We start from the raw sequence: 15,650 nt of genomic DNA, 5'->3' as shown, positions 1-15,650 counted from the left end.
GATTACATCGTTTTCCTAGAATAAAGTAAGTTTAGTTCATGCTAAAAATTAAATCCAACACAAACGAGTTCACCATAATTTTTTCTGAGAAGATTAGAAAGAAAATAAATGCTGAAAAATTCTCTGTTCCAGCCCTCTCTTTCTTTCAGCTTCAGCGCCGCACCTTCTTGTTTTTCTGTTTCAGCCCTCTTTGTTTTGTTTTCTGTTTCTCTGTTTCAGCGCCACTATTTCTTGTCTTCTGTTTCAGCCTCCTCTTTTTTCTGTTCAGCACCACTTTTCTTGTTTCTCTAGACGTGTTGCCCTATTTTTTCAGCCCAAATACTTTTTCAGCCCAAGAACTTTTTCAACCCAAAACGTTTTTTTCAGTTCAACCCTTCTATTTTTCTTCTATTTCAACGCCACTTCTTTTCTTTTCTGTTCAGCCCTTCTTCTTTTTTCTTAAGCACCTCATTATCTTTTTCTTGCCAACTTCCAAGGCCAAAAATATTCTCTCTAGCTGCTTCACATCTCTTTTATTTGAGTAAATCTTTATTTTCTTCAAATCTGGAATAAAATTTAAATAACAAAAATCAAGTCTAAAATCAACAAAATAAATAAAATTAGACTAAAGTTTAAAGTTGAGAAGTGATAAATTACACTCAATTATGCAAGTCATCACATAACCAACTTGCCTGCTGCAGATCCAATGCTCCACTAGTCAACAGCAAGTCTCCACCTCTAAGAACCGATGTCGACAAGTTGAGTGGCAGATTTCCTTCTCCAAAACCTGAGCCACCTAACCCAACCAACGAGATAAATTTTGACTAGATCCAACCATATCCACCAAAATCATGACCAAATACAGCAAGATTTAGCTCGATCCATAGGATCCAACCAATTTTGATGACTCTCCACCACCACATCTCTTCACAGGATTCAACCAAACCAATTAGTGTCCCACTCGAGCCCAGTTTGACTTGATCCATTAATGTTGGTGGTTGGCAGCGAGTCTTTCCACTTGTCACCTGATGTGAACAAGTCGGGTTCGGGTTGAATCCAAAACTAACCAATCCCGTTCCAATCTATAGAAACCCGTAAATGGAATGATTGAATAACTTTTCATAAGTTTTACCCTAGGACGGTTTGAATTGTTAGTTTCACTTTTGGAAGGGGGGGGGGATATCATAGACTTATGAAGTTATTGATTTTTTTTTTTTTTTAATCTAATTTAAAAGTCCAGAGGCTTCAAAAGATCAAAAGCAGGGACGGAACCAAAACTTTGAGTTAAGGGGACGGTTTTAGTGTTGGTTGTGTGCAGTGATTTCAACCTTTGATTCTGCTACTTTTGTAGGTAAGAACAAAATTATTTTTGTTTAGAATTTTCTAAAAGGCAGGGTTATTTATTTTGGATAAAATTAGTTAATTGAGCTTAATTTTGTTTTAAGTATTACTAGTAATTTTTGTTGTTATGCTTTTTTTTTTTTTTTTTGGGCTTGTATATTTTGTTTTAGATATTAGATCTATAAATTTTTTTATGATCACTAAAATGAAGAAAATGCTAGAGTTACAAGTTTTTTTTTATAAATTACTTAGGTAATAAGTGGTTACTGGTAAGTAAAAAAAATGATGTGAGTGGTATGCGCATATGTGAACCAATAAGAATTTGCTAACAGAAAGGTTTGTAAAAATGTTATAAAAAAGTTTATGAATATAGCATTACTCTTAAAAGAATCAATGATATTGTTAAAGGAAAATAAAATGTAATTTTATAGAATAAAATTGCTAAAATTAATACACATATATATAATAATATTAAAAAAAAAAAAAAATAGTGGACCATTGCCCCTAGTCCAAGGTAGTTCCGCCCCTGATCAAAAGTTGCCATCTTTATTCTTTTTATAAACTTTACATCATGAAAAGTTTATTATAATTGGTACTATTAGCCAACTGATTTGATATGTCTCTTGCAAAATTAATCATTGTGCATAATAATGACCAAGTCATTAGATTCAATGGGCCAAATTCATTCTGTTATATTGATTTCCCGGCAATTCAGTGGGCCTAATGAGTTTTTTATTATTATAAAAGTTTTTTTTTTTTTTTTTGATAAAAGGGCCTAATGAGTTGAATGTAATTTGCCAATCCACATTTTGCAACACGCGGATAAATTTGAGTCACTTTTATCTAATGGTGTCGAATAATAGTATATTCAAGAAATGAGCTTTTTAAAAAAATATATATATATATTTTTTTATAAAAGGGTTATGAATTGAAATAAAGTAACTTGTCAATTGACATTTTGCAACACGCAGATAAATCTGAGCCACCTTTATCTAAAAGTATTAAAGAAATAATTGGAGAGAGAAAAGTTGAGAATCTTGTAGCTCAAGATTCAAATCTTCTTCCCTTGGAATTTTTTTTTTAAATAACAATAAATATTAAAAAATTTAGTTAGTTGTCACGTTTCAAAACAATGTTGAAAACTAACATCTCAAGTGTCTAAAACTCGAGTTCTAAGATAAAACTCGAGTTTTTAAGTCTCAATTTGTAAATGGATTACTTTAAACTGGGAAAAAATCAAGCTGAAAATCGAGTTTTAAAATTTTCATAAATTGAATAAAAACGCCGCTATAGGGATATAAAACGTCACTATAGGGCTTAAAAACGCCACTATAGGGCTTAAAAACGCCACTATAGGACTCCCTAAACCTGTACTTATAAAAATTTTTTTGCAAGAAAACGCCGCTATAGGGCTTTAAAATATCACTGTAAGGCTTAAAAAAATCACTATAGGTGAAATTTTTTTTGCATAAAACTCGAGTTTTAAAGACTCGAGATCTATGTGGCATTTTCACATCACAACGCGAGTCTGTTGGACTCGAGTTCTAATATGGATCTCGAGTTTCTAAAACTCGAGATGCTAGTTTCCTTTATTGTTTCAAACGTTGTCTAACTAACTATATACAATTCTTTTGCACAGCTATTTTGCGCATTACCTCTCTTCCCTTGTCATAACTACTATTGAATTTAGAAAAAAAAATATGAAAAGGGTGAAAAACATGTAACGTGTAAGGTCAGCCAATATACATGACTTTATTAATAATCTAAAACTTAAATACATTTCTCAATTAAATTCAAACATCTAGTTATATACTAAACTTCAAAGTACTCTGTTTATGTTGTGCGTAGTGAAATATGATTTATACATGAACTTGACTTGCATTTTTACTTTATTGTTTCTATTTTTGTGTTAAGTGTAATAAGCTTAGAAAGGAAAGTTTAGGGGCTGTTTGGATTTGTTGTTTCCATAACTCATAACTCAAAAATGTTGGGACCCATGGCTGAGAAGTCCGTTTGGATTTTGTTTCCATCACTCAATTCTCTGATTTTTAAGTGATGAGTTACGGAAACTAAAAACACATGTGAGATGTTTTCAGTTTCCAAAACTCAGTTTTCAATCTCATTTTCATAATTAAATCCACATACATGGGACCCACTGTCAGTGCAAAGTCACACCACGCGCACCTTTTTCTTCTTCTTTCTTTTTCTTTCTTTCTTTCTTTCTTCTTCATAGGCTCACTCCAACAGCCCTTTTTTCTTCTTCTTCATTCTTTTTCTTTCCTTTCTTCTTCACAGAAACACCAAATATACTTTATAAAAAAAAAAAAACACGTGGGTACCAATTTCTCAAACCCAAAAAATCAAACCCATAAACACATGAGTTAGATCATACACACTAACACAAAAACACAAACCCACAAACATGTTCACCATGGGTCTGACTCCATAGCTACTGCTACTTCACGATTTCACAAACCCACAAACATCCTCTGTGGCTGCCACGCTCTCCCTCACCGTCGTTGCTTCACGATTTCATGAGCTCGACCTCCCTCGCCACAGCTGTTCCAGAGAAAAAAGAAAAAGAGGAGAGAAAAGTCTTCTTTGGGTCAGTGTGTGAGGCTCACAAATAGTTAACAAATATTGAGTGATGACAAGTCAATGATGGTGCCAAACAGACTTCGTGTAGGGAGTTGGGGTATTTTAAGTGATGAGTGATGAGTGACGAAAATTGAGTGAGGAGTGATGAGTGATAAAAAAAAAATTAAAAAATTAAAAAAAAATCCAAACAGGGCCTTAAGGATCTGTCTTGATTCAATGTATCAATATACTATGTAAGATATAGATTTTCGGTCCTTTACCCTTTTCATCATCATTATCATTATTATTATTGTTATTATTATTATTATTTGGTACCATTTTTTTTATTTAGTAGTCGGATATTGAAAATATGAAATTTTTTAAATTTATTTTTGAGTTGAATAGTAAAAATTATATTTTTAAGGATTATGATTAATGTATACAATAACCATTCATTTTAGATAAATTTTTTATGAAAATTTGAAAAAATTGACAATTTTCTTTTATCACTTTTTAATTTTTCTATCAAAAAGTGATATGTGCACTAAATATCGAACACAATCCTATTTGGTTGCCATAGATGTACTTCTATCGGGAGTCAATATTGTGAATCACTACGTAACGTGGTGTTGATACAAAAGTTCAATGTCTTATCCATTAGGAGTCGTGCATTTCACGCTTTTGTTGTCCATGCCATGGATTGGGTTCATTGAATTCTTCTTTAGCTTCTTTTGTTTACCAATTTAATGAATTTATAGCTTTTCTACGGGTTTGTTTGGATACCGCTTATTGTTGAAAATTGAAATTCAGAACTGAAAACATTGTAACAAAATAATTTTTAAATGTGTGAATAGTGTCATGAAACCCAATTTTAAAGAAAAAATTACTGAATATAGTACTTGTGGGTCCCGTGAACAGTGCACAAAACGTTTCCGCTAGGAAACGCACTTCCCAAATGGAGGTTAAATATCACTTTTCTTTAAGTAAAATTATCTATTTTATATTTCTTGTAGTGTAATTTTTTCATTAAAGAAATATATTTTGATTTCAACCTAGAGTTGTGGAGCTCTCATTATCTCTCTCCTACTCTTTTTGCCCCTCTTTCTCTCTCTAATTAATTGAAATCTCTAGCCAAAAAACCGTTTCGACTTAACAAAAAGACAGAACTTGACCAAATGAAACTACTATAGATAAGCTTCTTCACTCTTATTATATAGTTAGTAGATAACATAACAAATAACCTAAGCCAAATCAAGCTTAAATCTCATTTTTCAAAAGAGATTCATTCAAGACGTGTTAAGATTAAGATTGGTTAACCTAAGTCAAACCATATGCTTTTCTCTTTTGTGTAATTGAGTTAATGAAGTGGGTGAATAACTACACCCTTGACCATGTCCTAAGATATAAGATGCTTTTCTCTTCTGTGAATTAAGTTTAGTGAATAAGTAACTGCACCTTTGGCAATTAGCATAACCTAACAAGATAGCAGCAGCATAATTGACTTTACAAAACAAGCAAACAAGGCACAAGCCGTACCTACCATAAAAACCAATTTTCATAATGCAAACATCAAATTAAAACTATCATTATCCGTAATGTAATGATTTGTAATCTTGCCCCAAAAATCCAATAGAAGGTTCGCATAAAGTGAACACAAATATATATATATATATATTAACACAAATATGAATAAGGATAACATTCGAACAAAAAGAAAAAAGATAACACTCTTTTTTTCTCTGTTTGTAATAATAATCAATCCCAAAATTCCATTCAAATCTACCTCATTGTCATTTTTTCTTTTTTATTATTACTATTTTTTTTTAGGCTGACCAATAAATTGTCCAGATTGAGTAATTCTTATGTATGGAGAATAATGCTCCCTCCTCTCACATTTATGATGGAGTCTACTCATTAAATTCATGGTGGAGTCCACCATGAATGTAAGAAGAGAGAGCACAATTTCTCCATACTCCGAGAATACCTAAGAATTTTCTGTTTAGATTATCTTCTAGCAAATCTTATCAATTATTACAAAATCTTTCATTTTATGTAATTTTACTTTTTTGTTGTTGTTGTTGTTAAAATAGTTAGAAATTTATTAATAATATATTGCTAATTCTACACATCAAAACTCCTCCCCCATAAAAAGCTTAATAAATGAAAAAAAAATATTGATATAAAATAATACGGTGAATTGGATTTTAAAACTCATACGTACTATTTTATAGATGGTTTTCTAGTCTAATCCTACAGTTTTAGAAATTTTGAATTAAATTATATACTTTAAAAAAATATTTCAATTCAAATTACAAAACCATCATTTGTCAAAGATGTAAACTTTCATGATTTATATTGAAATTTAGTTCTTTTAAAGACGTAACAAAATCTCATTATATTTTTTACAATAAATGAGGCGTTAGATAGACATTTTATTTTTTTCTTAGGAAAAGAATTATTTATTAAAGAAAAAGGAAAATAGAAGCTACAAAGAAGCATGCTAATTGCCTCAACCTTTTTATTATTTTTTTTTTATTTTTTTATGAGACTTATCTCAACCTTGAACCTTGATACCTAATAATTTTCCTAGACTCACGGAATATCAAAAAAAAACTTACCATAATTTAAAACAAAGGTTTTCTTATTGAAATAACATTCACACGCAAGTGTTTTTATAGGAGTGTTTTTTTTTTTAGGATTTAAAAAAAAAAAAAAAAAAATTCACACACATGTGTTGAAATAATGACATCTAGACAAATTTTCTTTCTTAAAAAATATAGTATATTCATATTGAATACGACGTTATTAATTCTAAAAATATTGTATAATTAATTAATTAATTACTCATATTCTTACATAAAACACCTCCCCCACTCCCTCCCAAGGGCGCGTGCTTCCTCCTCACCACCATCCCCACCTCCCTCTAATCCTACGCACCCCCACCTCGCTAACCTACGCACCCCCCCATTTCCCTCCTCCCCCATTTCCCCCCACCCTCCACCTCCACAAAACTCTTTCCCTTCAAACCAATACATACATACACACATAAACATTCCCTCCCTCCCAATCCCCATTTCCCTCCCCTCTCTAACATGCGCCACCTCCTCGTCCCCACCACCGCCGCCACCGCCACCACTATGCGCTCCTCCTCCTCTTCCTCCTCCTCCCTCAAAACCCCAAAATCCCCAAACCCTAACAACAACAACAACAACAACAACCAACACTGCTCTTCTCATCCCCACACCCATTCTCTCCTCTGCAAACACTCTCCCTCCGCCACGCTCGACCTCCTGATCCTGATCCTAGTCCTCTTCTCCGGCTCCTTCCTCCTCTCCTCCTACTTCTCCTACCTCTTCAACTCCCTCTCTCTCCTCCTCTCCCACCACTCCCTCTCCTTCTCCCTCTCCTTCTCTCTCCCTCTCTCCCTCCCTTACTTCCTCTCCTTCCTCCTCTTCTTCGCCCTCTCCGCCACCCTCGCCGACTTCTGCTGCGGCGCCAGATCTCGCCGCTGCAGCAACCCGTCCTGCAAGGGACTCAAAAAGGCCTTGGAGTTTGATCTCCAGTTGCAGACTGAGGACTCTCTCAAATCCAAATCTTCCAAAGATTTCATCGATCGCTTGCCTTGGAAAGGCGGCACCGAGGCTAATCCCGACTACGAGTGCCTCCGATCCGAGCTCAGAAAGATGGCTCCCCCTAATGGCCGCGCCGTTTTGCTCTTCCGTGCTCGGTGTGGCTGTCCCGTCGCCAAGCTCGAGGGATGGGGACCTAAGCGTGGGCGGCGCCATAAGAAGTGAGTTTCTTTATTCGATTTTGATTCAATTTGAAAATTTGAATGAATTTGCAATTTGGATTCTTCGTTAATTAGGGTTTTTTGTGTGTGTTCAATTTGTGAATTGATCTAGAACTTAACTACATCCTTGTGTAACTTGTATTAAGCTTGATCTGTTGTTTTTTGCGTCGTTGAATCAGCAATTCCTATAGCCAATTGTGATTAAATTCAGTTTATCGAAGAGAATTCAAACTTTTTAAAGTTTAGTCAGTGTACTGTTTTGGAAAAAGGAGGAACATTTGGTGGCAAAATGCACTCCTATCGACCGGAAAACACTATTATTAAAGAAAATTTTTGTGTGTTCCATGAAATATTTCGCATCATGAATATGGCATCTATTCAAAATAGAGTGCAATAAGGATTTGTTTGTATTTGGGAAATTGATAGAAATTTGAGTAGAAATGTTCAGTTAGACAAATGCTCAAGGTAATGAGCTAATAATTTCTGCCTATGGTCTAATTTTTACCAGGTTTGTGTGTATACCTGTTGTTTTTAACATTTAATTGAGTTGTTTGTGTGGTTTATTAGTATTGAATCTATAGATGAAAGTGTATTGCTTAAGTATTTTGTGGACAAAAGTTGAATTAAATTCTTATGATGTGAGAGGTTTCTTATACCCGATTTTTTGCTGTTAGGCCTTTGTTGTTACCCCTGGTGCCTACCTCCACTTCTGTAAAAAGAAAGAAAAGAGGATAAAAAGGTGAAGTTCATCATTGTTGATGGTGATCTCCCAAATTATGAGGATATGGGTCAGTAATTTGGCATTTTGGGTAATCGTAAAAATTATTGTAGCAATATTTGATGAACTTGGTGTGAGTTGAGTTTTATGAGTTATCCACTTTTCATGCTTATTCTACTGTGTGCTTTCTCAAGTTCATGGATACCTTCGTTATGTGCAGCTCTTACCCTCATTAAATACAAAAGGAACAATGTTCCTAATCTCCCCATTGCTTCTCTTATTAAAACATCCCTTTTAAAAATATAAAAATTCCAACACAGAAGAAGGCATTACCCGGGAAAACAAAAAACAAGCTGAAAATCAAGGACCACAATTCCTGAGCCACCTTACAATGGAGGAAAAGATAGGGGCCACACTCTCTCCATGAATTTTGCACATTAAACACCACACCATAATGATTAATCTCACTTCCTAAGGTTATCTGTAGTAAAAAAAAGTCTTACCTAATCACACACTCCATGTGAAAAAAGCCACCCTTGATGGTACATGGCCTTTCCAAAGAAAAAAAATTCCCACCTCCTCTCAATGTCTTATAATAACTATTTACTTTGAAGCATTTAGTCTTTAAAGGGATCCATTTCAAATTATCTGCTTCTTTGCAACGTATCTTTGTAGCATGTGTCATCCAATAGTTATATTCTAATACTTTGTATGACATGTGAATATGTGCTTAAGTCAAAGCAATGGTATTCCAAGGCATAAATACTTTGTAGATTGTTCTTTCAATAAATGGCACTTCTATGTCTAAGTGCCATCTCTTGGACATTGGTCTTGTGGTATTTTTTGTCGAAGTCAATATTTGCTTCAATTCCTGATGTGTCTTCTCTGTTGTGATACCTTTAGTCTTTTGGTCTTTTTTGAGCTCATGTATCACCACTACTTAGGAACTTATGTTATTTTTTTCTTTCTTGGTTCTCCCTTGATTTGCTTTGAAGCTTTAACTTTTTATCTTTTTTTGGTTTATAGGTTTATGGGAAAAACCTGCATGCATCTTGCAAATGTTTTTAAATCTCTAAGAGTGGTTGTTTATAGCTGTTGGAATTAGTAGCTTCATCATTCCGATACTTCTACATTATTTTGTAGCTATGAAAAACACAGGTGGATTTTTTTTTTTTTTTTTTTTTAACTGGTAAGTTGCACACATGTTATATGGGTCTTGAACCTGTCACCCACCACCTTGCTTTTACACGGGGAGGAGCGAGGGGGTGCCATTTTTATGAACAGAATGCTATAAGATATACAGCTAGAGATACGTGAAATTATATAATTTGTGTATTCTCTAATGTTAAATTTACTTTCCATGACTTCCTCCTTACTAGCTTAAATTTACTGAAATTGCATGAAGGCCTTTGAAATTGTTTTAGTAACTAATTGTCATTGTTAGTTTATATCAAATTCACCTTTAAGCCTTATGAAAACTTTGTCTTTTTCTATGGTGCAATAGTAAATGCTTAATTTTCTTGGTCTGAATCTTTGCCAATCTTGAAGTTATTAGGGTTTCTCTTTATATTGAGACAGAACTTTCTCCATTTTACCAACACCCCACATTGTTCTTCCCCACCAAGAATAGGAGGAAAAAAAAGGAAAGCAGCAAAATCTCAATTCCCTTCTAAGGTTGAGGTATCTAAGGGCCTATTTGGTTTTTTTTTTTTTTTTCATCACTCATCACTTGTCACTCAATTTTCGTCACTTGTCACTCATCACTCATCACTTAAAATACCCCAACTTCCTACACCCCACCCGTTTGGCACCATCACTCAACTTGTCATCACTCAAATTTTTCAACTGTTTGTGGGCCCCATACTTGTAACTTGATTAGAGCAAAGCTGTTAGCCTACCCACCACAAACCCATCGGAAACCCACAGCTAGTACAAACCCCTGAACAACCATCGAATCAACCCAACGCACCAAACCCCAAACCCATGGCCAAACCAAAACTTACAGACACCACCATAATTACATCCACTTCTAAAATCTCAAACCAAATACCAAACCCACACCAGTGACCACTACAATCATACCCACTTCTTAAATCTCAAACCAGATACCACCACAATCAAACCCATGGCCCACGCCCACGACCCAAACCCATAGACGAGACCCACCCCCACTAAAACAGACCCATAGAGGAGACCCACCACCGAAACGCTAGCCATTGATTCAACTCCAGCCACCGATTCAACTCCACCACCAAAATGCCACACATCAATACCCAACTCCACCATTGGAACGCCACCACAGATGAGAAGAGATAGATTAGAGAAAAACAATGAGATTAGAGAGAAGAGTAAGGAAATAGAGAAGAGAGAAATAGAGAGTAAAGGCAAAAAGACCCATTGGAGCTGTGCAGGGATGGGACGGGACACTGGCAGTGGGACCCATTTGTGCTAAAGAATTACGAAATTGCCATTGGAAACTGAGTTTTGGAAACTGAAAACACCTAAAATGTGTTTTCAATTTCCATAACTCATCACTAAAAAATCGAAAAATTGAGTGATGGAAACAAAAACCAAACAAACTTCTCAGTTGTGGGTCCCACCTTTTTTGAGTTATGGGTGATGGAAATAGAGTTATGAGCGATGGAAACAACAAATCCAAACAGCCCCTAAACTTCCCAATTTAATTAAAACTCCATACCTTTAGTGTTTGGTGGCCTTGTTGTGCTGCTGTACCTTTGGACTCATTTTGTTATTACAGAACCAATACACAATTGTGCTTGCTATTCTTCTTTGATACAATTTTTATAACATTAATATCTTGTCTAAGTAATGGACAACGCAACTCTCAATAGCTTGTAATTTTATTGTTATGTCAGATACGTATATAAAACTGTCCAGCATGCTTTATTTCTTTTATGCAATATGATTTTACAGCATATACTTATGCACTTGATACTTATAAAAAAAAAGGTATATGCTGATAGGGAGTCAAATCTTGTCCTTCGCATTACTTGGATTTCAATTAAAGGGGGCAATGGAGAATGCTTTAATGTAATCTTCAAATTTGCTGTTCAACTTGGTCAAATTATAGATGGAGCTGGTTCTTGTCAAAAACTTTAGATTGTTGGGAATTTGCGACCATAATGTATCCCAGTGCTTAGCCACTATGTTAATAGTGTGCACATGCCTCATAGGTGTTGGATATGCAGATTGTAGAGAATTTGCTGTCCTTGGTGGTAATTTCATATCCTAGCACTCTGATCATGTGATCAAAAGTGCGTGTAAATGTCTTTAGGTTTTGATTTTGTTGTCGAAAGAGTAGGCTATGCTCATCTTTATGGCTCAGCCACATTATAAAGGCAATGTGATATATAGGCAGAAGGAAAAGCTAATAACTTATGAGCAGTTTCGCTCCAAATTTTTTATTGTCTCCACATTCAGGATGGATGTAGTTTCTAAAAGCCTCAATTATGGCCCTCACACATGGTTTAATCTTATTTTTTATCCTGAAAAGAACCTGCGATTACCCTGTTGACTGGATTAAGTGGTTTGATTGTGTCTGTTTAGCTTTGCTCTTGGTTCTAACCCATGTTTTTTACTTTTTAAATTAAATTGTCTGTTTTCTCAAGAAAAAAGAAAATGAAAAAGAAAAAAAGTCTGGCCAGTTTTCAGTTAACTGAAAGAAACTAATGCCCTTCCCCACCCCCTTCCTCATTTCTAGGGTTGTGCATTCAATGTGCCATTTGATGGTTTAGGTTGGTCAGTCTGGGTTGGCAGTTGGCAAAATTTTCAATCTGATTATAACCCAATCCAACCTACGCTAATAATAGTTCAGAAAAACAGGTGTTTTAAATTTTTTAGTATTTATTTCAGATTTTGATACTCAGTTTATATTAGGGGTGGCAAAATAAGCCCAAACCCACCCACTCTAATTGAACTCAAACCCACCCAATTATTATTTGGGTTAAATGGGAATCAACCCAATTAAACCCAATAATTATTGGGTTTTAACTAAGAACCCATTGAAACCCATTTAACCCAGAAACAATTAACCCAAATTCAATCAGCCCTTCCCATCCAAAATAAAAATAAAAATAAAAAACCCAGCCCTACTTCTCTTTCAGCCTCTCTAATAGTTTCACTAAGTTTTCAAATTTTAAAATTTTCCTTCATCTTCTCAGCCTCCAGTCATGTATTCAGATTCCTAAACCCACCTAAGCAAACCAACCCAGAGAAACCCCAAACTCTTGCTTCACTCTCTCAACAATGGCGGAGTCAATGATTGACAAGAGTCGCCATGGCTCGGCTATGTAGGCGCAGGACACAGTGGTTGGCAGTGGTGGCGGCGCTCACGATTGTTACGACGCGTCGCAGAACTCTCCGGCGCTTGCACTTCCGGACTAGGGTTAGGGCACGCTCTAGGTTCTTAGACACCTTGGCAGTCACTTGCCGAATCGGACGGTCGTAAAGAAAATGTGTCGTGGAAGCAAACCGGGTCATGGTTCAGAGCATCTGGGAGACCCGGTCCACTTGTTTGCCCACTTCAGAACACTCAAGTTTGAACCAATTGGCTTCGTCCACCGTGGCCCGAACTTGCTCCGAGAGTCGAATCGGGTACCCAAGTTCTTCTTCTATGAACTTCTCTTCCAACTCTGTGGCCATTTTTTCGAGAGTGTCGTTTCACTGACTCGGCCATTTTGCTTTGTGTACGCAGAGTGAGAGAAAGCAGTTTCAGTTAAATATATATAAAGTTGTCTGGGTTGTGAATGTGTTTTTTTTTTTTTTTCCTATTTCTTGGGGAGTGTTTGGTTGCTGAGAAAATTAGAGTTTTGTTTTTCCTGCATTTTCTTAGCAATTAAACGCGGAGGGAAGATATGGGATTGCAAAAAATGAGCAGAGGGGTTTAAATTTATTGGATTTTGGATTATTTTATTTAGTGGATGGTGGCAAAATATATATATATATATATTTTTTTTTTTTTGAGATTTGATGAAATTTTCCAACCTCACTTTTTGAACCAGAGAAGGATAAGAGGTGGAGCCGTGAGATTTGAGTTTTTCACTTTATGGGCATTTTGGTAATTTTGATAATTGGGTAATTGGGTGGGTTGGGGTTTACCCATAATAATTGGGTTGGGTTGGGTTGGGTTGGGTAGAAAGTAATCCAAATCCAATGTGATCCAAACCATGAACACCCGATCTTCATTATGTAAGATCTTTGCCATGTTTTTTAAGATTAAAATTAAAATTGCTTTTGGATAGTATTCAGTTGATTAATAAAAATGGATGATGCCCTTTGCCATTCCCTTCCTCACTTTGTAAGTTCAATTTTAATATAGAACTCTGACTGCTAAATATTTGTGCCATATTGCTGGGATTTGCTTTCATTTTGGTTGTTAATTAGTAGTTCTCTACACCAGTGGTCTTTGGTACAAGGTCTGGAGGTCATGGGTTTGCTTGAGTCACAGTTGCCTATCAAGAGGAATCAATTAGTTCCCTGGAAAATTACTCATTTGTTAGTGATGTTTTCTGTTCAGGACAACTTTTGCTTTTTAATATTATGAGTCATTTTTTGCTTGCAACAAAGCTGAGATGGAATTCAAACTTGACTTCTTTTTGTAGAAGAGTCGGAAAATAGTATTAAGTTGCAGGACTCTTGGATTATATTATGTTAGTCAAATTAAACCCTGAAGATGGACTGGATTAGACAACTGGGCAGGCTATAATGATTTGTGAATATTCTGTTGGCATAAAACTTGGTTCCCCTTGATTGTTCCCTTCCCTGTACCATAATTTATTGACCATTTTGTGATATATGTTACAATTATATGCTACTGTGGGACATATTATATGCTACTGTGACTTGTGGGACAAATATTTTGATTACTACCTTGAATATGAAATTTTTCATCTTGTTATATGATATAATGTATTGTTTTTTTGTTGGTCTTGCAGAGCTCTGGCCAATGTGGCAGTTAATGGGGGAGGAGATCATCGCTGATTGTTTCTGATGCATCATCAGGGCCTACTTATATATTTACCTTTCTCCTCCTGTCACCTCTCAGACTTTCTATGATCTTTCTCAAAGATTAATCTCATTATTAAAACAATTTTTTCAATCCTATAATCTGATAGTACTTCTATATGTCTGAACTGAAACAACCTTCCCTGTATCTGCATTACCTTGGATATTACACTCATTTAAGGAAGGATACACAAAATCATATGCCAATAAACATATGACATGCTAAATGGATATTTATCTCAGCTTTAAATAAATTACTGTAGTTGTTCCGTACTTAGTTGTTAAATCAATACGGCTTCAAGTTTCAAACAATTGGCTGCCTTTTGTATATGAATGTTCAATAACAGATTGGGCTGATTGCGAAGATGATTCTGCATTCCTGGTCTGTAAAAATGTTAAAGAGCAATCAACAATTTCAGGAATGCAAGCTTAAATATGTGTACATTGTGTAATTGAATGAGTCTAGAAGAGGGTGAATTCATCAAAGTAAACAAGATTTTGATTTCTGGGAAAGTTGAGGCCTTAACCTAAAGGAACTAAAGAGCTGGGAGAAAAGAGAGGGAGAGAGATATCATTGTTCCAACCTGAGAAGCATTCAGCATCCTCAGCAAAATCGTTGTGTAGACCTCCGAAATGTCACAGAAAATAAAAAAGTTCAAATCCTCCAGAGGAGAGTTACAAATATGGAGATGGAGATGATTCATTCCATAATTCAAGAAATAATTGCATCAACCAAAAAAAGAAAAAGAAAAATGTCTATGAGTTGCTATATGACGAATTTACCTTCTCTCATAAGTTTTTGGCTAGATTGGATTGGAATGAGGAGTGAGGACGCAGATCCTAACCTTATTCTTTATTCCTCTCCTACATAAATCCTCTCTTTTGTTTATTCTAGAAGAATATAGATTTCGTCCCAAGCTTTTTATTTAAAATCTAGAGACTTCTCCGTTCAAACAAAATGGTAATTCAAAACATAGTTAGTAAATATTGTGATGCATGACGCTAGGGGATGGCAACAATTTTGCCATGCTCAACCCATCCTTATATGTTCTATCTCGTGCAAATTTTTTATGTCTAAAGAGGGGATAGGATGGAGATAAGTTTTGCTTACCTTACCGTATTTCCTAAACATACGGGTCTATTTCTCTCTCTAATTTATTGTTGCCTATTCTTTTTCTCTTTTATCTTTATCTCATAAGTGACAAAGTCACCTAATTAGGG

The 15,650-nt window shown here is 35.2% G+C and overlaps 1 protein-coding gene across 4 annotated transcripts; it reads left to right on the top strand.

The window, feature by feature from the left end:
• The first annotated feature begins 6,878 nt into the window (after positions 1–6,878).
• On the top strand, positions 6,879–14,702 carry LOC126689289 (uncharacterized protein At5g19025). Of its 4 annotated transcripts, none has more exons than XR_007644455.1 (3): positions 6,879–7,687; positions 8,362–8,496; positions 14,360–14,702. XR_007644455.1 is itself a non-coding variant. In XM_050384433.1 (3 exons), exons 1-2 carry the CDS (start codon positions 6,990–6,992, stop codon positions 8,420–8,422), a joined length of 759 nt encoding a protein of 252 aa, XP_050240390.1. In that variant the 5' UTR covers positions 6,879–6,989; the 3' UTR covers positions 8,423–8,426; positions 14,360–14,702. The 4 variants fall into 4 exon arrangements, 2 of the variants coding, with proteins under 2 accessions (XP_050240390.1, XP_050240391.1); XM_050384433.1 differs by having other exon boundaries at positions 8,362–8,426; XR_007644454.1 differs by having other exon boundaries at positions 6,880–7,687; positions 8,362–8,475.
• Positions 14,703–15,650: the final 948 nt, after the last annotated feature.

Source organism: Quercus robur, chromosome 6 (assembly GCF_932294415.1).
Source record: "Quercus robur chromosome 6, dhQueRobu3.1, whole genome shotgun sequence".
Taxonomy (NCBI): domain Eukaryota; kingdom Viridiplantae; phylum Streptophyta; class Magnoliopsida; order Fagales; family Fagaceae; genus Quercus; species Quercus robur.
Note: the sequence above shows the minus strand (reverse complement) of the source record. Positions and strands in the feature narration are given on the sequence as shown.

Excerpts from the sequence above, each read along its gene's own strand:
- LOC126689289 (XM_050384433.1), top strand. The coding sequence starts at position 6,990 with ATGCGCCACCTCCTCGTCCCCACCACCGCCGCCACCGCCACCACTATG. Across the intron at positions 7,688-8,361 it reads CGTGGGCGGCGCCATAAGAA|GCCTTTGTTGTTACCCCTGG; the intron begins GTGAGTTTCTTT and ends TTTTGCTGTTAG.